Genomic DNA, 13,320 nt, shown 5'->3' with positions numbered 1-13,320 from the left:
AGCCGTCACGTTATTAGTGTCCGCTACCGTCAACTTAAACCTGGAGTGTTGAGGGATATAATGGCAAAATACTATTTTATAAGTCATTTTAAGTCCTTTAACTTTAAGCGATAAGTTGAATCACGTCAGTGTGTGCCACGATTACCCCTCACCTCAGATCAACAAGATCTCATTGAACTGACATTGTAACCTACCTGTATGAGCCGACTGACAGGCCATTAACCAGCAACTTAGTGGAGTTCTCATTCTGCAGCGTGATTCCCTTGCCCCCTGATATCTGTTCCCAGTGGTAGTGTAGTATACCAAGAGGTGAGATGCTTTTAGATCCGTCCAGCTCGGTGCTCCTGTCTGGTGCTACTAGCTCCTTATTGTCACCTGGTGATATTACGTTGTCATGGTGACGTTGTCATGGTGACCAGACAGGAGCACCGTCCAGCTCGGTGCTCCTGTCTGGTGCTACTAGCTCCTTGTTGTCACCTGGTGATATTACGTTGTCATGGTGACCAGACAGGAGCACCGTCCAGCTCGGTGCTCCGGTCTGGTGCTACTAGCTCCTTATTGTCACCTGGTGATATTACGTTGTCATGGTGACGTTGTCATGGTGACCAGACAGGAGCACCGTCCAGCTCGGTGCTCCTGTCTGGTGCTACTAGCTCCTTGTTGTCACCTGGTGATATTACGTTGTCATGGTGACGTTGTCATGGTGACCAGACAGGAGCACCGTCCAGCTCGGTGCTCCTGTCTGGTGCTACTAGCTCCTTATTGTCACCTGGTGATATTATGTTGTCATGGTGACGTTGTCATGGTGACCAGACAGGAGCACCGTCCAGCTCGGTGCTCCTGTCTGGTGCTACTAGCTCCTTGTTGTCACCTGGTGGTAGACATGGTAACGTTGTCATGGTGACTTGCTGTCACCTGGTCACACTTTTCATGAAACATAATAATTTGAGACAATAATGTATATCACATTCACCTATAAACATCCTAAAAGTAATAAACACTAAACCTACCAGCGTCAGCTTTAGGAGGTCCCTTTTCAGCAGGTCTGACAGTAACGGTTGTGCTTGCAACCCCCTTCTGATTCTTCTTATCGTATACTGTGAGCGTGAAGGTATAAGTTCCTTCCACCAGGTTTGCCAGGGTTAGGTTGGAGATCGTAGTGCCGGTCATATCTCCCGTTTTCGGGCTGTCTGACGACTTCTGCCACTCCCATCTTAGGAGGGTGTTACGTGTTTAGAGCAAGAAAGAGAAGTATCAAGATAATATTATATGCAATATGCACATAATATTATAATTATACGCAATTACATAGTAACAGACGATGCAAAGAACTGAACTTTGAGCAAAAACTTTACAAAAACTGGAAAACGGAAAGCAGTAATGGCCAACGTATGTAAACTATAAACTCGTAAAGTGGGAGCACTCTCTGGTGTAAATTAAGAATAGCACTGACCACCTGTTGCCTTCAAGTCCGTAGAAACCGGCTCTATTAAAGTCATCACTGGGTTGCCGTATAATAAATGTAATATTAAATGCCGGGACAGGTTAAAGTTTCTAACACAAATCTAATCATCAATCCGTCGATGTATAACGTTGACATAAAACTCTAGGTCTGTATTAAGTATAACTTTGGAGGGCAGAAAATGGTCAAGAATCTATAGATTCTACAGAATGCTAATTATATTCAAGGTAATAATAGCATTACTTTAATTGTGGCTCCATCATGAAATATTAATTCTGAGGCCATGAAGGGTATTCTATTACAAAATCATTGCATTATGGTTTGGAAATATGGGTTGTAAGTTGAAAAGGAGGTGTTGTTCAGTGGTGTTCAGGTGTTGTTCAGGTGTTGTTCAGGTGGTGTTCAGGTGTTGTTCAGGTGTTGTTCAGGTGGTGTTCAGGTGTTGTTCAGGTGTTGTTCAGGTGTTGTTCAGGTGTTGTTCAGTGGTGTTCAGGTGTTGTTCAGGTGTTGTTCAGGTGTTGTTCAGGTGGTGTTCAGGTGTTGTTCAGGTGTTGTTCAGGTGTTGTTCAGGTGTTGTTCAGGTGTTGTTCAGGTGTTGTTCAGGTGTTGTTCAGGTGGTGTTCAGGTGTTGTTCAGGTGTTGTTCAGTGGTGTTCAGGTGTTGTTCAGGTGTTGTTCAGGTGGTGTTCAGGTGTTGTTCAGTGGTGTTCAGGTGTTGTTCAGTGGTGTTCAGTGGTGTTCAGGTGGTGTTCAGGTGTTATTCAGGTGTTGTTCAGGTGTTGTTCAGGTGTTGTTCAGGTGTTGTTCAGGTGTTGTTCAGGTGTTGTTCAGTGGTGTTCAGGTGTTGTTCAGGTGTTGTTCAGGTGGTGTTCAGGTGTTGTTCAGTGGTGTTCAGGTGTTGTTCAGTGGTGTTCAGTGGTGTTCAGGTGGTGTTCAGGTGTTATTCAGGTGTTGTTCAGGTGTTGTTCAGGTGTTGTTCAGGTGTTGTTCAGGTGTTGTTCAGGTGGTGTTCAGGTGTTGTTCAGGTGTTGTTTAGGTGTTGTTCAGGTGTTGTTCAGTGGTGTTCAGGTGTTGTTCAGTGTTGTTCAGGTGGTGTTCAGGTGTTGTTCAGGTGTTGTTCAGGTGGTGTTCAGGTGTTGTTCAGGTGGTGTTCAGGTGTTGTTCAGGTGTTGTTCAGGTGTTGTTCAGGTGGTGTTCAGGTGTTGTTCAGTGGTGTTCAGGTGTTGTTCAGTGGTGTTCAGGTGTTGTTCAGTGGTGTTCAGTGGTGTTCAGGTGGTGTTCAGGTGTTATTCAGGTGTTGTTCAGGTGTTGTTCAGGTGTTGTTCAGGTGTTGTTCAGGTGTTGTTCAGGTGGTGTTCAGGTGTTGTTCAGGTGTTGTTCAGGTGTTGTTCAGGTGTTGTTCAGTGGTGTTCAGGTGTTGTTCAGTGTTGTTCAGGTGTTTTTCAGTGGTGTTCAGGTGTTGTTCAGGTGGTGTTCAGGTGTTGTTCAGGTGTTGTTCAGGTGGTGTTCAGGTGTTGTTCAGGTGTTGTTCAGGTGTTGTTCAGGTGTTGTTCAGGTGTTGTTCAGGTGGTGTTCAGGTGTTGTTCAGGTGTTGTTCAGGTGTTGTTCAGGTGTTGTTCAGTGGTGTTCAGGTGTTGTTCAGTGGTGTTCAGGTGTTATTCAGTGGTGTTCAGGTGTTGTTCAGGTGTTGTTCAGGTGTTGTTCAGGTGTTGTTCAGGTGGTGTTCAGGTGTTTTTCAGTGGTGTTCAGGTGTTATTCAGTGGTGTTCAGGTGTTGTTCAGGTGGTGTTCAGGTGGTGTTCAGGTGTTTTTCAGTGGTGTTCAGGTGTTGTTCAGGTGGTGTTCAGGTGTTGTTCAGGTGGTGTTCAGGTGGTGTTCAGGTGTTGTTCAGGTGGTGTTCAGGTGTTGTTCAGGTGTTGTTCAGTGGTGTTCAGGTGTTTTTCAGTGGTGTTCAGGTGTTGTTCAGGTGGTGTTCAGGTGTTTTTCAGTGGTGTTCAGGTGTTGTTCAGGTGGTGTTCAGGTGTTGTTCAGGTGTTGTTCAGTGGTGTTCAGGTGTTGTTCAGGTGGTGTTCAGGTGGTGTTCAGGTGTTTTTCAGTGGTGTTCAGGTGTTGTTCAGGTGGTGTTCAGGTGGTGTTCAGGTGTTGTTCAGGTGTTGTTCAGGTGTTGTTCAGGTGTTGTTCAGGTGTTGTTCAGGTGGTGTTCAGTGGTGTTCAGGTGTTGTTCAGTGGTGTTCAGGTGTTGTTCAGGTGTTGTTCAGGTGTTGTTCAGGTGTTGTTCAGGTGTTGTTCAGGTGGTGTTCAGTGGTGTTCAGGTGTTGTTCAGTGGTGTTCAGGTGTTGTTCAGGTGTTGTTCAGGTGGTGTTCAGTGGTGTTCAGGTGTTTTTCAGTGGTGTTCAGGTGTTGTTCAGGTGTTGTTCAGGTGTTGTTCAGGTGTTGTTCAGGTGTTGTTCAGGTGGTGTTCAGTGGTGTTCAGGTGTTGTTCAGTGGTGTTCAGGTGTTGTTCAGGTGTTGTTCAGGTGTTGTTCAGGTGGTGTTCAGTGGTGTTCAGGTGTTGTTCAGTGGTGTTCAGGTGTTATTCAGTGGTGTTCAGGTGTTGTTCAGGTGTTGTTCAGGTGTTGTTCAGGTGTTGTTCAGGTGTTGTTCAGGTGTTGTTCAGGTGTTGTTCAGGTGTTGTTCAGGTGTTGTTCAGGTGGTGTTCAGGTGGTGTTCAGGTGTTTTTCAGTGGTGTTCAGGTGTTGTTCAGGTGTTGTTCAGGTGTTGTTCAGGTGTTGTTCAGGTGGTGTTCAGGTGGTGTTCAGGTGTTTTTCAGTGGTGTTCAGGTGTTGTTCAGGTGGTGTTCAGGTGTTGTTCAGGTGTTTTTCAGTGGTGTTCAGGTGTTATTCAGTGGTGTTCAGGTGTTGTTCAGGTGGTGTTCAGGTGGTGTTCAGGTGTTTTTCAGTGGTGTTCAGGTGTTGTTCAGGTGGTGTTCAGGTGTTGTTCAGGTGGTGTTCAGGTGGTGTTCAGGTGTTGTTCAGGTGGTGTTCAGGTGTTGTTCAGGTGTTGTTCAGTGGTGTTCAGGTGTTTTTCAGTGGTGTTCAGGTGTTGTTCAGGTGGTGTTCAGGTGGTGTTCAGGTGTTTTTCAGTGGTGTTCAGGTGTTGTTCAGGTGGTGTTCAGGTGTTGTTCAGGTGTTGTTCAGTGGTGTTCAGGTGTTTTTCAGTGGTGTTCAGGTGTTGTTCAGGTGGTGTTCAGGTGGTGTTCAGGTGTTTTTCAGTGGTGTTCAGGTGTTGTTCAGGTGGTGTTCAGGTGGTGTTCAGGTGTTTTTCAGTGGTGTTCAGGTGTTGTTCAGGTGGTGTTCAGGTGGTGTTCAGGTGTTTTTCAGTGGTGTTCAGGTGTTGTTCAGGTGGTGTTCAGGTGGTGTTCAGGTGTTTTTCAGTGGTGTTCAGGTGTTGTTCAGGTGGTGTTCAGGTGGTGTTCAGGTGTTTTTCAGTGGTGTTCAGGTGTTGTTCAGGTGGTGTTCAGGTGGTGTTCAGGTGTTTTTCAGTGGTGTTCAGGTGTTGTTCAGGTGTTGTTCAGGTGTTGTTCAGGTGTTGTTCAGGTGTTGTTCAGGTGTTGTTCAGGTGTTTTTCAGTGTTGTTCAGGTGTTGTTCAGGTGTTGTTCAGGTGTTGTTCAGGTGTTGTTCAGGTGTTGTTCAGGTGGTGTTCAGGTGTTGTTCAGGTGTTGTTCAGGTGTTGTTCAGGTGTTGTTCAGGTGTTGTTCAGGTGTTGTTCAGGTGTTGTTCAGGTGTTGTTCAGGTGTTGTTCAGGTGGTGTTCAGGTGGTGTTCAGGTGTTGTTCAGGTGTTGTTCAGGTGTTGTTCAGTGGTGTTCAGGTGTTGTTCAGTGTTGTTCAGGTGTTGTTCAGGTGGTGTTCAGGTGTTGTTCAGGTGGTGTTCAGGTGGTGTTCAGGTGTTGTTCAGTGGTTCCTTACTTTGGCCGGAACCCAAAATAACTTACTTTGTTATTTCGTGGTCATCTTTGCTGCCGTTGCCATACAGAACAGCGGAATTCTTAGGTAGAGTAAGAACCAGAGCAGAGGAAACTTTAGCACTGATAGTGAGAGAGTATCAAGATAAGAAAGTACGGATAAAAGTACGTGGCATTGACAATGTTGATATGCATTGACGGAATTAATATGCATGCTACATATTATAATGGCAGTAGTTGTAAAATATGTAATACTTTTCTTACAAGCAACTTGACATAAAAATGTAGATAGAATATTCCTAAAGTGAAGTGTCAGTGCCACTGGCACAGTGCTAGGTTTGTAGTTTTACCTGGGAGGGAAATCGTCCTCAGCCAAAATGAGCACTGATTTAGAGGCCGAACCAGTTAAACCAGATTTATCTTTCACCTGTGTTTATTTTAGTTTTTAGTAACCATAGTAACTACTATTAGTAACGCAGGGGTTAAGTTTAGGTTCAGGAAGTGGTGGGGCTATAATTAAAACGGCGACTGTAAATATATTTAGTTTTATATCGGTTAACCCTTGTTAACTCTTACCTAAAAATCAGGATGAACCCCCCCCCCCCTCCCCCCTTTAACTCTTACCTCGAGTTTGAACTTGAATTCCCCTTCTCCTTGTGAGACTTTTACGTGTAACGTATCCGTAGTTTCACCTGAAACGTTACGTTTTAACTGTTAATATACCTCAAGTGACTGCTCATGCTCTAGTGACTATTTTAGTGACGACTGTTAACATCTTGACAGTTGACGCTCTAGTGACTATTTGCAAAATCTGTAAGTTTAGCATCGTCCGAAGACGGTTACTTCCACATCCTCTTCTAGCTCTACCATTCACATGTTCCCACAAGACGAGATTACGTGCTAGCATCTCAGGATGCCTGATTAAATTTTGTATGCCCCGTCCAGAATATTTCTGTTAGGCCTTTTCCAGTGTCCGAGTTTCTCAACCGTAGAGCAAAACCTATTCGCATGCCGCGATGAACAATAAGTACCGATCAGATCAACGCAACATGACAAGTTAATATGAAATAAATAAGAAATGCGCGCGCAGAACGCGCAGCATGTGACGCATTGTATCTAACAAAATATATTATCGCGCCTTCCGACTAAGATAACAAGTAGACCTTATTTCGTCGAAATAATATTTAGACTCTATTTTAGCGCTTAACTTACGGGAGAGCTCAGATGTAAGCCGGCGTAACTTCATATCAAATTATAAATAAACAAGTCAATTATATTACTTATAACGCACTATACGTTCTCAGCATTATTGATAGGCGAAATAGAGTTCACGATAATAAATAGGAACTTTATAGTGTGATCATATAACGCAAAAAACAAAAACCAATTTAACAAATAACAATTATGTACATTATCGTAATCAGATGATCGTAAAATTTACTAAAGGTAATACCTCAGTCAGTATAATGTAGCCTGCAAAATTGCGCAAACAGTATAATTGTTGCGAATAATACTTTTCTAAAAGCACGATGAAAGATTATGAGAAATATGTTAATTACCGATAAGCTTGACGAAATTCTCACTGCTTGCTACTGGTCTAGCCTCTATGGTCCAGGCGTAGGACACTATCTGCAATGGGTTTATTGTGAGGATTTCATTTAATATCAGAGTTGGGGAGGGGTGGGGCTGTTAGTGAGATGTTTAATGCTTTTATTTAAGAGCTGATTGGTTATAATTATAAACATGACCTCATGTCTCATAATTTAGCCCTAATTTGCCATGAGACTTGTTTGTTTGTTTGGGCCCGGACGGTGCCGGTGGTTCTAATGACCATTTACTAAAATACATAAATACAAAATACAATATAGTATAAATATTATAATCAGAAGTTTTATAAATCCTATCCGTCCAAGTTAAACTTGAAGGGCGCTACACGCACGACGAAAACTCCCTTTAATGTGAGCTGAAGTAGACTACTAGTAGTAGAGCTAGTAGCGAATTTGAAATTGACAGAACTGAAAACGAAATCTGACAATTGTCGCGAAAACTGACAGTTTTGTGTGCTCAAAGTGTCGAGAAATACTGACAGTGCAAGACTGGGCACACAAGAGTGAGTTAAAACATCCTCCACACAAAAAAAAACTTGAATACACTAAAAATAATCAATAATTAAAAACACACAAGCTCATTCTGCAGTCTTATTAGTCTTATCAGTACTCTTTATAGCACCGTTTCTGATAAAGTGTAGCTTATCAGGCTGCTCAGTTACCAGTCGTTTCATGTCCCTGACGAGTTCTCTTTGCTTGGCTCTCTGTTCTGGAGATCGATCTGGGCTGATAAAAACAGTTTTAAACTTTTCCGTTGCTCGCAGGTTTCTCGATTTAGCAAGAATCTGATTAACAATTGTTGCACTTGTCGCAGTCACTTTAACTGGTCTCACAGCCTTGCCAGGTTTGAGCTTTCCGACTCTACTAGCTTCGATTCTGGGTTTCTCTCCGATTGCTGAGAACACTTCACTGACCACGGTGCTGAGCTCCTCATTGTCCTGCTCCGATAAACCAAAAATCATCAGATTTTTGTTTCGGTCTTCCTCCTGTACCACAGTTTTCACAGCTCTCTTGATCATTTCAGAACTGACTGGCTTCTGAGATTCTGGACAATTCGCCTGTAATACCGAGCTGAAGGATTGGAATTCAGCCTTGACAGACTCTCCGACTGACGATTTAACTGACGTCTGCAACGATTCCAACTGTTCATTTTTGCAGGCTAGAAGTTCTGACTGCAGCTTAATGATGGTCTCCTGTGTCTCGAACATCTGATGTTTAACTGAGTTGGAGGCCATCTTGTAGTCCGTGGATACGACACCAGTGAACTCCTCCAAATATTTTAATGCATCGTACAACAAGTCACACGCAGTACCCTTGTTCATCTTCTTCACGCACGAAGGGGATAGTTGCCTTATTGCTGTGATCTCCATCTCGTTCAAAGCCTTGCTGAGAAGTTCAACTGAGTCACCCCTTAACATGTTGATCTCCTTTTCACCATACTCGCTGGGCGGGATGGTCATGGTCGTGTAACACGGTGATACACAAACCACTGTAGCTGCACGTTACAATCAACAGAGATAAGCACTGAAAGACTTGAACCGGTTTTACCAGTTTCCGGACTGAAAAGGTACATCTTACTTTAGCATGTTATGGAAACAAATATTCTGCTAGATTGAGATTATGCTAGTTAATAATGTTTAGCTCTGCCTTTTATTTGTGTCTAACCCTAGCAATACTTATATTTACCCCTATAATTGGAAGATACTTGTTATAAAATTCTCTTTATAAACAGATATGGGCGTACCTATACCAAAATGTAAAATAACCCTCATTGGTATTGTAATATTATAGTATTATGTAAGTACGTGTTATTTCGACCATTGACTGATGAGGCAGACATCATGTACCATTATTCACTATTATTATACAACAACACTATCAGTATTAACATGATGGTATCGCATGTGTAATAATAGAGCTAACGTTTAAAATAAACAAGTCGCCTCAAGATAAATGAGTTTAGAATCTTAAGATTGATTTTAGCAATAATTGTAACTGGTACGCATTGAATTATGCATTATATGTCTATTATTGATGGTAGTCATGTACACATGAAAATGAGGTTTAGTGACTCGTAGTCGCAAGCGTCGACTCAAGAGTTACAATTATTGTTAAAATAATATACATATTATGTACTCTTCAAGAGTTACAATTATTGTTAAAATAATATACATATTATGTACTCTTCAGCACGACTTCAAAGTTAACATCTCCAATGCAAATAACAAGGTTAGAATAAAACCTTTAAAATCATCGTAGAACTTTATAGAAAATCTTATTTTAAAGTAAAACAGTGCAATAACTGGTACCTTATCATCATCGTGACTATCAATACCGTTGAGGGAGAACTCGGCAGGAAGTTTAAAAGATACTTTCCCGGCAGGTTTAATCACGGCAACGGGGGCTTTATTCTCCGTTACTGTAGGCAACACCTTTAATTTCACAACCTGAAAATGTGAGCTTTAGTTTCCGTTACTGTAGGTAACACCTTTAATTTCACAACCTGAAAATGTGAGCTTTAGTTTGCGGTAAACTGAATCCTGAGTAGTAGAGTTGCAACGTCAGATATCTAGGAAACACCCTAACTCTTGAGATATATCAAGAATATGCACGATGTTCCAAACGTACTACAAGGATTTACATTTGGAATACATTTGTATTGACTACTGGCCACTGGGATATATCATTTATTACAAAATGTACAAATCTTGATTATATACAATATAGATATTGTTCATGATATCAATATACTACGAATCTTACTCATAGTTTAACGAAGGAAAAATATTAAACTGTCAACAGACACTTCTCCAAAATGTATCAGCATATTTGTTAATTTAATAGTCCCAGTAGTAATTAGTAACTAGTAACTAGTTACTAGTAACTATCTGTTAATTTAATAGTCCCATTTTTGTAGTTCTATAGTAAAACACTTGTTTTCTATCATTATATGAGTTACTAGTTACTAGTTACTAGTTACTAGTAACTAGTAACTAGTAACTAGTAACTAGTAACTAGTAACTAGTACTAATGCTGGTAGTACCCACACACGATATAATAAATGTATGTGTCTGAGGAATTTACACCTATCTACTAAAACTAGGCTTAACATTTCAACTGATGAATGTATACATGGTATAACGAAAGGAAAACACACATTTTCACAGTCTCCTCAAACACTTCTTTCTTTATTAGTTTATTTAATAACCACAAAAGAAATGTACCTGCTTTTTTCCTGGTTTATACTCAGATTCAGCCAGCTAAATGAATATTAAACACTAGAACTCTGCTAAACAACAGCTGCTGAGACTGCTACCCACTGAAACACTGTAAAACACGTACTGACTGTGAGATAACAGGTGTTCAGAGGAGGAGGACTATATTATGAAGGGTACTGATACGGTATATATTATATATAAGATCATGATATTTAGATAGGCTAATAACAGAAGAGTTAGGAACATTCCTTAGTTGCAATTATAATTATAAAGTGTGTCTTAAGATTTGTTTGGAGAGGCTAATCATACACAGTTTAGGCTCTTCGAGTAAATTATCATCTTTAGAGAACCTCTTCGAATTATTTGTTATATAATAGTAGTGTTGCAAGTATTACAAATTATGAAGTGTGTCCTGATGATATGAATTGTTGTCCCACACCTGTTTACTGAACTTACATAATGTTCGTTATCAGAGCATTTATACTTAGTATATAATATTTATACTTAATTAATTAACTTAGTTTTAAAGATAGATCAGAATCTTTTAGCTGAATGATGGTATTGATACTTGGACGGTCGTGATTATAACACTGTACCAAACACAATACTTTACACATTATTACATTAATATAATGACTAATAAGTGCATATTAAATATTCATGAGTCATTATTCACCATGTTTGATGATCTGCAGAGTGAAGCTGTTATATAAAACGCGCCCACTTCAATGTTGTCTAACACTAATAATTATTTAATGACTTTAAACTTTAAATAGACGTTATAGGCGAATTTACACGTATCTGACATTATAATAGGCTGTGGGATTTTAAAATAAAATATGTTACTCAATAATTCATGTCAATTCTAATATTTTTTTATGAGATAATCTTTTTAATTACTCCAGTCTAACTTATTATAGTCTAGTTGTTATTCAATACCAGTACTGTACACAGCTTCTTCATGTATAAAATGATAATGTCGTGTATACGCATTGTTACTGTTCAGAGTGTACATGTAAAGTAGACACATTGTTCAATGTATACACTATATTATACAATATGTAACATATTCACATGGAACCACCAACAATTGAGCACAAAACATTACGTCTGAGGCTTTAGTCAACAGGAAAGGACTATGTACAGCAAATACTACCAGTTAACCAGTTATAAGCGTGCACTACATGTACTGCATGTACTGCATGTACTGTGTGTACTGCTTGTACTGCTTGTACTGCTTGTACTGCGTGTACTGCTTGTACTGTATGTACTGCTTGTACTGCATGTTACATGCACAAGACTCAAATTGAGTTTATAAAATAAAAGTTTAAATTTATACCACTTAAGAAGACCCCGAATCTATGTCAACTTGAGAAAAATTCAACCCTCCAGTTGATTGGGAATTCCAGCTCATAAGGCCATGGATCTACTCAAATTCTGTTGTGCTATTTTCAAATCAATTAATCTAGTAGTTGTAAATAAGTACCTTGGTGTGATATTCGTTGTGTATCCCCAGCACGGTCACTAGGAACACGTACTCTCCTGCGACCAGCTTACTTATGGTAACTCGGGACTTGGTCAACCCTTCCACTAATGAATCTCCCTGGTGATTACGTATCGATTAGTTAATAAGTTAGTTAATCAATCGGGTGAAGTTTAACAAATATAGCAGCAAGGTTTGAAAAACGTGCAAGACAAGTATTGGATAATCGTGTAAATCACGTAAATCTGCAAATCTGCAATTTACGAAAACAATAGCGTTGATTCGAGGCCAAAGCTGAAAAAGCTTCTCCCACAATCTCAAGGAACAATCCAGAACTTTAAACAACCCCTAAAGAACACTAAACTGGAGCCATCAATTAAAACCGAGTATTTTTCAGAACAACTTGAGTGCAGTTATACCTAGTTACGACTAAACGAGACGACCCTAACAATGATTTCTTAACCAAGTTCCAGTAACCTCAGTTTACTAGCCAACTAAAATCAAACTCACCCCGGCCAAGTTCCAGTACCCTCAGTTTACTAGCCAACTAAAATCAAACTCACCCCGGCCAAGTTCCAGTACCCTCAGTTTACTAGCCTACTAAAATCAAACTCACCCCGGCCAAGTTCCAGTACCCTCAGTTTACTAGCCTACTAAAATCAAACTCACCCCGGCCAAGTTCCAGTACCCTCAGTTTACTAGCCTACTAAAATCAAACTCACCCCGGCCAAGTTCCAGTACCCTCAGTTTACTAGCCTACTAAAATCAAACTCACCCCGGCCAAGTTCCAGTACCCTCAGTTTACTAGCCTACTAAAATCAAACTCACCCCGGCCAAGTTCCAGTACCCTCAGTTTACTAGCCAACTAAAATCAAACTCACCCCGGCCAAGTTCCAGTACCCTCAGTTTACTAGCCAACTAAAATCAAACTCACCCCGGCCAAGTTACAGTACCCTCAGTTTACTAGCCAACTAAAATCAAACTCACCCCGGCCAAGTTACAGTACCCTCAGTTTACTAGCCAACTAAAATCAAACTCACCCCGGCCAAGTTCCAGTACCCTCAGTTTACTAGCCTACTAAAATCAAACTCACCCCGGCCAAGTTCCAGTACCCTCAGTTTACTAGCCTACTAAAATCAAACTCACCCCGGCCAAGTTCCAGTACCCTCAGTTTACTAGCCTACTAAAATCAAACTCACCCCGGCCAAGTTCCAGTACCCTCAGTTTACTAGCCTACTAAAATCAAACTCACCCCGGCCAACTTCCAGTACCCTCAGTTTACTAGCCTACTAAAATCAAACTCACCCCGGCCAAGTTCCAGTACCCTCAGTTTACTAGCCTACTAAAATCAAACTCACCCCGGCCAAGTTTCAGTACCCTCAGTTTACTAGCCACCTAAAATCAAACTCACCCCGGCCAAGTTCCAGTACCCTCAGTTTACTAGCCAACTAAAATCAAACTCACCCCGGCCAAGTTCCAGTACCCTCAGTTTACTAGCCACCTAAAATCAAACTCACCCCGGCCAAGTTCCAGTACCCTCAGTTTACTAGCCACCTAAAATCAAGCTCACTTAACCAAGTTCCAGTACCCTCAGTTTACTAGCCACCTAA

At 41.1% G+C, this 13,320-nt stretch overlaps 1 protein-coding gene across 1 annotated transcript in view; it reads right to left on the bottom strand.

Moving 5' to 3' along the window:
• Positions 1 to 13,320, bottom strand: part of LOC134823731 (dyslexia-associated protein KIAA0319-like protein) — a 29,352-nt gene that overhangs the window by 11,631 nt on the left and 4,401 nt on the right. The window contains exons 9-17 of the mRNA XM_063835265.1: positions 11,714 to 11,830; positions 9,319 to 9,456; positions 6,962 to 7,031; positions 6,027 to 6,094; positions 5,753 to 5,829; positions 5,433 to 5,525; positions 1,011 to 1,213; positions 195 to 375; positions 1 to 40 (exon numbers count right to left, since the gene is read on the bottom strand). The exon at positions 1 to 40 is cut by the window's left edge and continues 133 nt beyond it. Of these exons, the coding sequence (XP_063691335.1) occupies positions 1 to 40; positions 195 to 375; positions 1,011 to 1,213; positions 5,433 to 5,525; positions 5,753 to 5,829; positions 6,027 to 6,094; positions 6,962 to 7,031; positions 9,319 to 9,456; positions 11,714 to 11,830 (987 nt within the window). The remainder of the gene's footprint in view (positions 41 to 194; positions 376 to 1,010; positions 1,214 to 5,432; positions 5,526 to 5,752; positions 5,830 to 6,026; positions 6,095 to 6,961; positions 7,032 to 9,318; positions 9,457 to 11,713; positions 11,831 to 13,320) is intronic.

Source organism: Bolinopsis microptera, chromosome 11 (assembly GCF_026151205.1).
Source record: "Bolinopsis microptera isolate Bmic1 chromosome 11, MBARI_Bmic_1.0, whole genome shotgun sequence".
NCBI lineage: Eukaryota > Metazoa > Ctenophora > Tentaculata > Lobata > Bolinopsidae > Bolinopsis > Bolinopsis microptera.
This window is presented reverse-complemented; position numbering and strand designations above follow the sequence as displayed.